This window comes from Cherax quadricarinatus, chromosome 21, assembly GCF_038502225.1.
Source record: "Cherax quadricarinatus isolate ZL_2023a chromosome 21, ASM3850222v1, whole genome shotgun sequence".
NCBI classification, from domain to species: Eukaryota; Metazoa; Arthropoda; class Malacostraca; order Decapoda; family Parastacidae; genus Cherax; species Cherax quadricarinatus.
The window spans coordinates 10,207,754-10,220,289 of NC_091312.1; the positions used below are offsets into that span (position 1 = coordinate 10,207,754).

The 12,536-nt window shown below is 43.8% G+C and overlaps 1 protein-coding gene across 6 annotated transcripts in view; it reads right to left on the reverse strand.

The window, feature by feature from the left end:
- Positions 1-12,536, reverse strand: part of LOC128689133 (uncharacterized) — a 724,351-nt gene that overhangs the window by 34,779 nt on the left and 677,036 nt on the right. For all 6 annotated transcript variants that reach the window (XM_053777262.2, XM_053777261.2, XM_053777265.2 and 3 more), the window contains one exon: positions 12,085-12,203. In XM_053777262.2, the coding sequence (XP_053633237.1) occupies positions 12,085-12,203 (119 nt within the window). The remainder of the gene's footprint in view (positions 1-12,084; positions 12,204-12,536) is intronic.

Sequence of the window (12,536 nt, forward strand, 5' to 3'; positions counted from 1 at the left end):
AATAAGTGTCCGGGGCCCCAAGACTATTCAACAGCCTCCCACCATCCATAAGGGGAACTGCCAACAGACCCCTGGCTGTGTTCAAGAGGGAGCTGGACAGATACCTAAAGTCAGTGCCGGATCACCCGGGCTGTGCTTCGTACGTTGGACTATGTGCGGCCAGCAGTAACAGCTTAGTTGATCAGGCCCTGATCCACCGGGAGGCCTGTCATGGACCGGGCCGCGTGGGCGTTGATTCCCGGAATACCCTCCAGGTAGATAGGAGTCAACGCCCCCACTGCCCGATCCCGCACCAGGCCTCCTGTTTGCTGGCCTGATCGACCAGGCTGATGGTGAACGCCCATTCTCTCCTTTATTCATCTAACTACAAGCCCGTCTATTCCACACCACACGCCTGGTTACTCCACTCCTTATGTCCGTCCTCCCACTCCGCACCAGACACTTAAACACCACACAAGCCCACCAAACACTTCACACGTCCACCCACTTCATACACGTCCAACCATACCACACGCCCGAAAACACTACACGTCCACCTACCCCACACACGCCCTCTCAACAGACACTTCACACGCCCACCCTCAAGCCAGAAATTTCTAACTCTCAGTCTTGTATAGAATTAAAACTCACACAAATATGCACTATTTTCCCTGAATATAGCTTATTTAATATCACACAAAGTTGCGGCATGGACGCATAAACGCTACGTGCATACGCATAGCGTCATTGACGTCAAATACACGTCACAGATGCACAAAGACTAGGAAACAGACGGCAACATCTACCTGGAGTCTACCTGGAGGGTATTCCGGGGATCAAAGCCCCCGCGGCCTGGTCCACGACCAGTCCTCCCGGTGGATCAGGGCCTGATCAACGAGGCTTGTTACTGCTGGCCGCACGCAGTCTAATGTACGAACCACAGCCCAGCTGATCCGGCACTGACTTAAGGTATCTGTCCAGCTCCCTCTTGAAGACAACCAGGGGTCTATTGGTAATGCCCCTTATGGCTGGTGGTAGGCTGTTGAACAGTCTTGGGCCCCGGACACTTACTCTGTTTTCTGTTAGTGTACCAGTGGCGCCCCTACTTTTCAGTGGGGGTATGTTGCATCGTTTGTCAGGTCTTTTGTTTTCGTAGGGAGTTATTTCCGTGAGCAGATTAGGAACCAGTCCCTCCGGAATCTTCCAGGTGTAGATTATGATATCCCTCTCTCTACAGAAGACGACGAAGAGTCACTGAGCTCTTCAGGAGTGCTAGAATATCTGATACACGAAAGGAGGCGCTGACCAGGGAAGTGGAAACTATCGAACTTAAGTTAAATGACTCTTACAGGAACCAGGAGAGGCAGGAGCAGCTTAAAGCTATTAGTGAAATTGAAAGAAATTCAAAATATTTCTTTTCATATGCCAAAAACAAGGCAAATACCACATCTAGTATCGGGCCCTTACTCAGACAGGATGGGACTTACACAGATGACAACAAGGAAATGAGTGAAATATTGAAATCCCAGTACGACTCTGTGTTTAGTGAACCACTAATCGGTCTGAGGATCGACGACCCAAATGATTTCTTCATGAATGAGCCTCAAAACTCCAAAAATATTTGTATGCCACATTTCCGACATTACCCTAACTCCGATAGATTTCGAAAAAGCCATTGACAACATGCCTATGCACTCAGCCCCGGGCCTAGACTCGTGGAACTCTGTTTTCATTAAGAACTGCAAGAAACCCCTCTTGCGTGCCCTAAGTACACTATGGAGGAGGAGCTTGGACATGGGTGAAATTCCACAGTCACTTAAAACAACGGATATAGCCCCGCTCCATAAAGGTGGCAGCAAAGCATTAGCTAAGAACTATAGACCAATAGCTCTGACGTCCCACATCATAAAAATCTTTGAAAGAGTGCTAAGAAGCAGGATTGCAAATCACCTGGATTCCCAAAACCTGCACAATCCAGGGCAACATGGGTTCAGGGCAGGTCGCTCCTGCCTCTCACAATTACTGGATCACTATGACATGGCCTTGGATGCACTGGAAGAAAATCAGAATGCAGATGTAATATACACAGACTTTGCAAAAGCATTTGACAAATGCGATCATGGCGTAATAGCCCATAAAATACGTGCTAAAGGAATAACTGGGAAAGTGGGGAGATGGATCTTCAACTTCCTAACAAATCGAACACAAAGAGTAGTGGTCAACAGAGTTAAATCGGAGGCTGCCATAGTGAAGAGCTCTGTTCCACAAGGCACAGTACTCGCCCCCATCTTATTCCTTATCCTCATATCAGACATAGACAGAGATATACACCACAGCACCACCATATCATCCTTTGCGGATGATACTAGGATCTGCATGAGGCTGTCATCTGCTGAGGACGCGGTTAACCTCCAAGAAGATATAAACAAAGTTTTCCAGTGGGCAACGGTAAACAATATGATGTTCAATGAGGACAAATTCCAACTACTCCGTTATGGAAAACTGCAGGAGATAATAACTAGAAGAGAGTATACTACTGACTCCGGCCATACAATAGAGCGGAAAAATAATGTAAGGGACCTGGGAGTAGTAATGTCTGAGGATCTCGCTTCCAAGGATCACAACAGTGCCACGATCGCACGTGCAAAGAAAATGATAGGATGGATAATGAGAACGTTCAAAACGAGAGATGCCAAGCCAATGATGATCCTTTTCAAATCACTTGTTCTCTCTAGGCTGGAATACTGCTGTACATTAACATCTCCATTCAAAGCAGGTGAAATCGCAGATCTAGAGAGTGTACAGAGATCCTTTACTGCACGTATAAGTTCTGTCAAGCACCTTAACTACTGGGAACGCTTGGAAACACTTGATTTGTACTCGTTGGAACGCAGGAGGGAGAGATATATCATAATCTGCACTTGGAAAATCTTGGAAGGAATGGTCCCAAATCTGCACACAGAAATCACTCCCTACGAAAGTAAAAGACTGGGCAGGCGATGCAAAATGCCCCCAATAAAAAGCAGGGGCGCCATTGGTACACTAAGGGAAAACACCATAAGTGTCCGGGGCCCAAAACTGTTCAACAGCCTCCCATCAAGCATTAGGGGAATTGCCAATAAGCCCCTGGCTGCCTTCAAGAGAGAGCTGGACAGATACCTAAAGTCAGTGTCGGATCAGCCGGGCTGTGGCTCGTACGTTGGACTGCGTGCGGCCAGCAGTAACAGCATAGTTGATCAGGCCCTGATCCATCGGGAGGCCTGGTCATGGACCGGGCCGCGGGGGCGTTGATCCCCGGAATAACCTCCAAGTAACCAGGTAACCTCTCGCCTGAGCTCCAATGAGTGCAAGTCAAGTGTTTCCAGGCGCTCCCAGTAGTTAAGGTGTTTGATAAGTGCAGTAAAGGTTCTCTGTACATTCTCCAGATCTGCAATTTCACCTGCCTTGAATGGGTATATTAATGTACAGCAGTACTCCAGCCTAGAGAGAACAAGTGATTTAAAAAGGATCATCATTGGCTTAGCATCTCTTATTTTGAATGTTTTCATTATCCATCCTATGAGTTTCCTCGCAGATGTGGTAGTGGCATTGTTGTGGTCCTTGAAGGTGAGACCTTCGGACATTACCTCACCCAGCTTCCAATTTAACTGTTTACTACTGAAAGCACAAAAGATAGGTCATCTACACACAAGGAAGCAGAAAAGCAAGGTTACGTTGACACATAAGGGCATAGAAGAACAAAATTCTATGTTACTATAAAATTTCTAATGGCAAATAGCCAAAAGTTGTAGGCAGTGAGTGGAATGACTAAGTGGAAATTCAAAATCCTTACGATAGACTAAATATCGAAGACGGGGCACCATGAGCTTCGTTCTGCTCATAGTATTACAAATACCGAAGACGGGGCAACAACAGCTGTTTTGCTCACGTAGCTGAAAATAAGTAATCACAGACTCATGGTGCTATACAATAATCTTTTGGGTAAAAGTTCTGACTTAATCGTATATGAAAATGCTTAAAACGTAAGATGCAACAAATCCCCAAACTTAGTGGCGTCAATAAATAAAAGTATCCCTTGTGTACGGGACTAGAGTTCGTGTCGGGTTGCGAAGGGGATTCCATAGGGGCGGCCAGTCAACCTGACACCTTCCACCACTACCCTACTACCAATGCCTCTGTCTTGGTGGTGGGAAAGGGGCTAAGGGGCTTGTCGTTAGCCCTGGCAACACCCCCGCTTCCCGCAGGCACGGACACCCAACTGTGTTGATCCTTGCCAACGTCAGACATACAGATGATGGATGAGTGTGAACTCCCCACTGGAACACTATATCTTAGTGTCCAAACATCCAACCTTTCAGAGACACTTCCATGTAAACCCAACAAGCTATAGCTAAACGCTTCATTGTTAATGACAAGATATCTGAAATTTTGAGATTGTATTCACATTTTGCACTGACTAGATAAATGAACTAATTTTGTTAATGAAATTGTAATTCAATCATGACCAACGTGTATTAGAAGTAATATGATGCCAAAATTATTTGAAAATATTTCATAATGTATGAAATGACTAATATTTTCATTTTTTATTTGCGCTACGGTTCACAGGATGAGCGTGAGGTGCACAATAAACTAGTCGCTCAGCCGGCACAATAAAATTTACTCCCTTAACATTCGCCTTGCCAGAAACTTTCGTGCTCAGAGTGACTATAATTTGTATGCTAATTTGAATATTATGCGGCAACTGCACGTCACATTTTTCCAGGCACATCCTTTTGCATATAATCATTTAACTTCATTTTTAGTCATTGGGCCAACGGCATCACTGTTTACACTTGTACGACTCCCGGAGCATTGAGCGAGTCACGAGACTGTTCACTGAACATATAATATAAATAGAAAAGTATTGTGCAGGTGAGAAAGGTTCATTATAATCTACATCTAGAAAATTCTAGAGGGATTGTTCCCAGACCTGCACACCGAAATCACTGATACAAAAGAAAGAGGCTTGACAGAGGTGCAAACTATCTCTGTTGAAAAGCAAGCAAGATTTTTCAAGAGCTGGGCTGTGGTTCGTACGTCGGTTTGCGTGCGGTCAACAGTAACAGCCTGGTTGATCAGGCTCTGATCCACCACGGTACACCCTCTCGACGCCTAAGGGGGAATCATCAACAAACTCTTGCTTGTCTTCAAGAGGAACTTGATAAGTTCCTCAAGACAGTTCCTGATCAGCCAGGTTGTGGTTCATACGATGGTTTGCGTACAGCTGGCATCACCAACCTGTTCGAACAAATTAGGATGCAACCGGAAGGTGTAGTCTGAAACCGAACCTTGAGGATTAAGACCCGCGAAACGGACTACAGGTAACTTACTGGTACCACCACCACCGCCATGCTCGTTCTACTCGTTCACTACCTTAATTAAGGCTAAAAAGTATTTCTCAATATCCCAGTGGCTTATATACGTTTTTTGCTGCAATTTGTCTCCTCCCCTTAGTATTTTATACGTCATGATCATGTTTCCCTTAATTCTTCTCTCTTCTAGCCTGCTTGATCTCTTCTTACAGTCAAGCCCCGTGGTCTCGTGACTAAAGCTCTCGCTTCACACGGCGAGTGTCTGGGTTCGATTCCCAGCGAGGGTAGAAACACTGGGCGTGTTTCTATACACTGATTGTCAGTGTTCACTCATTAGTAAAATGGTTACCTGGGAGTTAGTCGACTGGTATGGATCGCATCCTGGGACAAAACTGACCTAATTTGCCCGAAATGTTCTGCATAGCAAGCTACTTTCTATATAGTAGTATGTCACTGATGTCAGCTAGGCCTGTATACCTTGTACAAGGACTTGTAGTAAATAAAGATATTATTTATTTATTTAAAAAGCCCCTTCAGGTCCGTATCAATCTCGTCGCGAACCCTCTGAATTTTCTAGTTTCTAAATGGGAATGATTAGAGGCGAGATTCATGTTTGCGCACAGGATAATTAAAGGTGTGACATAAAGCGCATCAAATCTTAAGTGATTCCTTGTTACGTGCTAGGCACATCATACACCTACCTAATTTCACTCATGCATCCCGTCGAAAACATATTCAGAGATACATAACTATTTGCTTCAGTGATGCGACTTGGCAATTTGTGCTGTGTAGCACACAGTTTGGGTTGCTTTAAAAATGGCTTATACAGAATACACACATACACAGAGCATTTTGCTCACAATATATAGCCAAGTTTCTCTCCCTTTTCTGTATCTGTTGATGGTGCAGAGCGCTTGTTACACAGCAAATCTTTATCAAAGATCACGTTTCGCTGTTTAATGTGTTATCAAGCACGTGCCATCCGATATGCCTCTGTTTATTAAACAGTTTGTATATATTTGGATGATATCGCCTGTTAGGGTCGAATCATGGGATACAAATTTGACATGAAAAAGAGTAAAGAGGGTACATCACGAGCACATCTCTGCTCCTGCAGCTGCAAATCGGCAACCACACATCACCTCATTGCTCGCTTGGTGTTACGTCACATGAAGTACCTACACTAGCTGGGCCGCACTACCTCGTGTTTACACTGACCATCATATACGCACTTACATAACAAAACATATACTCATAAGGAAACTTATTTCCTCTCTGGTTACCTCCACACACATATATATTGCTTTTCCTGCATAAATAAAACACTTTCCTTGGAAAACGAATGCACTATTGTAAGCTCCGCCCTACGCATGTATCTTGAGTAAACCTTGGTGTTTCAAGCAACCTGCAACCAGCAGAACTCTGCCATAAGGTCAGAACCAAGTAGAAAATTCAGAGAAGGTAAGGCCAGATGCACCTGAGCTTCAAGCCACTTGCAATTCTTATCTCTCACGCCCACACCACTCTTCACCCACACTTCACATGACAGATTCTCCCCTCACCTCTCCTCCGTCCCACTTAACCAGAACCTCTTCCTTGCATATCCCCCACATGAGAGAAAATTCCCTACTCTCCTTCTCTTGCTTACTCCAAATCCCGTCTATAATTACAAGCTCCCCCCTCTTCCTTCCTCCTTACCCCTTCCTTTCTCCTTCCTCCTCTTTCCTTCTCTCCTGTCCCCCCCCCCTCTCTCTCTCACTGCCACCTGATATAACAAGCTCGCTAACTCACTCACTCTTTCTATGCAATTTACTTTTGTCAGTTTGGAGGGAGGTAACCTAGGCTTTCCCAGATACTGACTCAGCCCGGGTCATGAGGACTAAAACTAAGCTCAGCCCGGGTCATGAGGGCTTAATCTATGTTTAGCCCGGGTCATGAGGGCTAAAACTAAGCTCAGCCCGGATTATGAGGGCTAAAACTAAGCTCAGCCCGGGTCATGAGGACTAAAACTAAGCTCAGCCCGGTCATGAGGGGTAAAGCTAAGCTCAGCCCGGCACGCCTGATCTATTACAACGGTCACTGTTTATGGTACTGTTTAAGTAAGCAGTGAGATCTGACCACATCCGGGCATGAGTGAGGCTCTGTATTAGATAGCCAGCTGGCTGAACACGTGGTTTTCATTAAAAAAAAAATCTATATAACCTTGCTTTGTCTGTTACATGGAATAGCAGTTTCAGGTTCTTTCTATCAAGGAAGAGAAGAGAATGTAGTGTGGAGAAGCGGCTAAACACTTCCTACGGTACTGTATCTTAGAACGTTGCAAGTTACAAGAGTATAGAAATAATATTAAAAATCTGAGAACAGGTTGGAAACATTAATTCTATATTCCATGCCAGTCCAACTTAAGTTGGACTAGCATGAAGCTAGTTCAACTTGAGTTGGGCTAGCTCATGCTATTTTGTTTACCTCTTCTTTTCCGGTAACTTTGATAGAGTATGACTTTATTCTCAATAATAATATGCCAATTATCATCATTTAAGCAAGATACTGCAAGCCTAGATCCCCCTCTTAAATTGCCCAGTCTACATCTGCGTGGGAAGTAAAGTTGACGAGGCAAGTCTCGTCCAACATTGTTTCCACGTTGCAATTCTTCCTCTTTTTATCGCCTTCAGCGATATTTCCTTCATACTTCGCATTTTCACCTACTCATTAGTAACCACAGAGGTAGCCTCGTTCTCACTAAATCGCTTTCTCCTATTTTGTTTACCTGATTTGTTTTAACGAGTTCCCCGTCGGTATCTGGTGGCACAAGGCTCATCAAAGTCCTCATATCCAGGGGCGTGACGGTGTCCACAGTCATGTACATACTGCTTGACTTTACCCAATGGTACCAGTCCTTCCTGACTGATACAGTACGTTCATGTACATCCTACACAATGCTACTTGTCAAATTACATGCTATCAGTCCCTCGGTTTGAATTAAATAATAACCAGTTTCCATTTTTCTTGGGGGAGGGGGATTCTGGAAAAAATATCAATAGTAACAGGAGAAGTAGCAGGTCTATTACCCCTGGCAGTAAGGAAAACTGAGAATGTATGCGCGTGAAGGATGAGATACCTGTAGAAGGGTGTCAGCTTCACTTTCTGTAAACACTGTTTCACGTAAGTTTTGTGGGTTAAACTGAGACTATTTATACAAATTGTTGTTGTAATTCTTTTTCAATGATCACATTAAACACAGGATTATAATAATTCCATTGGGGTGATAATTTTAGAGATTTAACCTACGATAACCAACCACGCTAAACAGTAACATTTATTTTCACTGGAATTTCTTTATTTTGTATCTAGTGGCCTGGATGCATCTTATCTATACGTTCAACTAATAAAACTACAGATAACGCGAACTTTAGTAACTTTTAAAATTACAATATGTAATTAATATTACTGATCACATTAATCATGTAATAAAACAGAAATTCTTGCTACATTGACTACTAGTACAGATGTCGTACACGTACACACACACACACATCACTAATATATCCACAGTCACACTGAGAAGCCTCGCAGCAGTCACACTGGGAAGCCTCGCAAGTCATACTTAGAAGCCTCGCGACAGTCGCAGTGAGAAGCCTCGCAGCAACCCCTCCACGAACAATGCACGACTACTGACCCACCTAGTCACCTGTGGCCCTAACACCACGCCCTTACGAAAGCCACCTCACCACAATCTTCCACCACAGCCTACGGCCAACCGTTCCACGTGTAATTAAAACAAGATATTTGACAATAGTATAAAAGTCTGCCACAAGAATTGATACCAGGACTACAAAACAGGCATAAAGAAATAAGCGAAATATAACTCAAAAACGCTAAAATACGAGGAGACATGCTCACAACTTACAAAATACTCAAGGTAAACCAGACTCAAAACTTTTAACACGAGAAGAACCAATATCAGTATCATACCTAAATCTCTCTACCTGCAACATACCCTACTCATCTACCTGCAACATCACTCTCCACCTGCAACATACCTTACTCCCTTTATGACCAACATACTTCACTCCTTCAAGTAATATAGTTACACTTCGCCCATCAAGTATAACTATTTCTGTAATATAACTGCCTCTCTTCTCTTGGCACTGATCAATCAACTGTTGAATCACCAGTCTTATTGGCTGATAATGTGTTGAACTCTCTCAAACGACTGGACTGGCCATTTTACTAAATACCTTGTATATTATGATGTTGATACAAGACTATATAATGGAAATATATCAGCTGAAAATGTAGGAATCGAGATCTGCGTTATAAACAGCTACCAATTAGGAATTTTTAAGTATCTGAGGGATTTATATTTGGGACCAGAAGCTTTCCAGACCCAGGGCTATGGAAGATCGAGCCTCCTACAGTGTTATGGCTGAGTTATTTCAAATCGTGGCCTAAGCAAGAGCGTGTTATAGATTTAATATACAGTGTATACATATTTAGTATTAACCAATAAGAGAGTGCAAGACGAACTTCAATATTGATACGCACGTTGCAGGGCGATAAAGCCCTGTGAAGGACTCTTTAAAATTCCCAGATGGTAATGAGCGCGTGCATGTGTACTCACCAATACGTGCTCGCCAATTTGTGTTTGAGGGTCGAGTCTCATCTTCTGGCCCGTTATTTAAGGTACATAGTCTGGCATTATCTCTTGGCCTCTGGGGACTTACCCTACTTACTTTAGAAACTCTGTGTAGAGTTTAATAATACTTCGCCACTTCCTCGACCAACTTTTCATTTTTCTACAACGCTGAGATTACAGAATTACTTGACTCTCCCAGGATCAGTGGGTTCAGTTCCCTCAGTCTCTTCTTACAGTGCATTCCTTTCAGCATCGGGACTACTATGGTTGTAAACCTTAGCCTTTCTTTTTTTAAGTGCTTGACCCTTCAAGCACTTGCTGACGAATTTAAGATGCTTCATTTTCCTTGGACTGAATTTGAATTCCTCCCATTCCCCAGTTTCTGTGTGACCCCTACGAGTTTAGCACTTCCACAGATTCGATCCAAAGAATCAGAATCAAATTAGATTCAAAATAAAAGAGGGTAGTTCTAATTTCTAAAGCTGTGTTAGTTCTCCGACAACTCCTCACCTCTCCAGCGTTCTAACGCCCTCATCAATATAATCTTCAAAGTATAGTTGCTTGCTTGGTTAGTCAGACAAAGCCTGTCGACTACTCAAAAGGGTCATTAAGGCTCGCCTACTCAAAGCCAGTCAAGAATACTTTAAATTCCTAAAATAAGAGATTAAGCTCTCAGTGTATATAGTGAGAGATATACACCTCTTGGTGTATATATATGAGAACATAGGATACTATGTAGGTCAGTTATACTGGTTCATAATTAGTGTCTCTTGTCTGTCCCCTTGCTTTTATGAAGGGCACATACTACCCTACTTTGTCTAATTGTAAGGCAGTTGCCTCGTCTGGAGTGATTGCTTGAAGGTCTTCGCTACCGGGGTCACAAGGTATGCATATACATGTGCGTGTTTGTGTGTACACATATGTGGTTGCTTATTTACAGCCAGTGGTACAGAGCTATGCTCGTGATGTACTAGTAGCCACTTATTTGATCCCTCCCACTGCAGTCTAGGTCTTCTTGTAGTATATCAACAGTATCTTCAGTGTGCTCGAAGGGATGGTCTGCGCTGCACAACATAGGGACAATTTGTAAACACTGACCACGAGGAATGTGTCAACCAAGTAGTATGGTATGTCTGACTCTGCAAACCAAGGTGCACCTGAAAGTTATGTAGCAAGAAGGAAAATGACTGCCGGCAACTTGGGGAAAATGTGCACGAATGCATTCACTCAGGACACCTTTATTGAAGACGTTTCGTACCTTTGACCTGGATCACATCACTTCAAGCCTACAGGGTGTCTGACTGTGCTAACCAAGGTGCGCCTACTGGATGTGTCTGGCTGCTTAAACAAGATGAAACAAAACAAGTTTGCTGAAACGAGGGCAAACTTCACAAGCTGAGACGTTTTAGTTAACATGAAGTAATATAAACATAATACAATTATTGTAAAATTATTTATAATGAAACATAACTATGTTAAAATCCAAAACATATGACATCATGAATTATATAATTAACAGTAAAATAATTTTATCGGTTAGTGGCGAACTGTACATTTTATATCAACACACAGGCTTGTAACAATATAAAAAATACGAGAGAAGAGGGGGAGGGAGGGAGAATAAGTAACCGGCACTGGACAAGCACCTAAAGTCAGTTCCGGATCAGCCGGGCTGTGGCTCGTATGTTGGTTTGCGTGCAGCCAGCAGCAACAGCCTGGTTGATCAGGCTCTGATCCACCAGGAGGCCTGGTCTCAGACCGGGCCGCGGGGGCGTTGACCCCCGGAACTCTCTCCAGGTAAACTCCAGGAGAGGACCTAAGAGGGAAGGAAGAAGAAAGTGGCAAGGAATGAAAGGGGAAGAAAGTGGCATAGAAGGAAAGGGGAAGAAAGTGGCAAGGAATGAAAGTGGAAGGAAGAAAGTGGCATGGAAGGAAAGGGGAAGGAAGAAAGTGGCATGGAAGGAAAGGAGAAGGAGAGTGACAAGAAATGAAAGGGTGAGGAAGGAAGGGGGAAAGGAGGGGGAATTAAGGGAGAAAGGGTAATAAAAAAGGAATATGGGAAGGCAGCAAATAATGAGGGGAGGAGGAGGAAAGAGGATATGAGTTTGTATCTACCTGAAGGAGGCGACGACGTTGGTGGTGGGCCAGCCCATGACGAAGGAGGTGTCGTGACTCTTTGCAACCTCCGCCACGTCGTCAAGGCAGGAGGAGAGCCACATCTCCGATACCCGCACCTGTCAACACCACCACACCAATTATACCCACCTGTCAACACCACCATACCATTTATACCCACCTGCCAGGACCACCACATTTGTGACACATGTTAATACCACCATATTTGTTGTGTCAACACCACTACACAGGTTACACCTAAGAACACTCTCATGGCCTACAGTCACCTCCAGCACCAACACTGGTTCAAACTCACTTCAACTGTTACTCAAGCGTAGTGTCAATCACAGACCTGTTTATACTTGATCCCAGTGCTGATAACACACATCACGATACTCTTATATTAGGAGTTAAACCTTCCTCACTACTTGTTAGTGTTATCTAAATGGCTG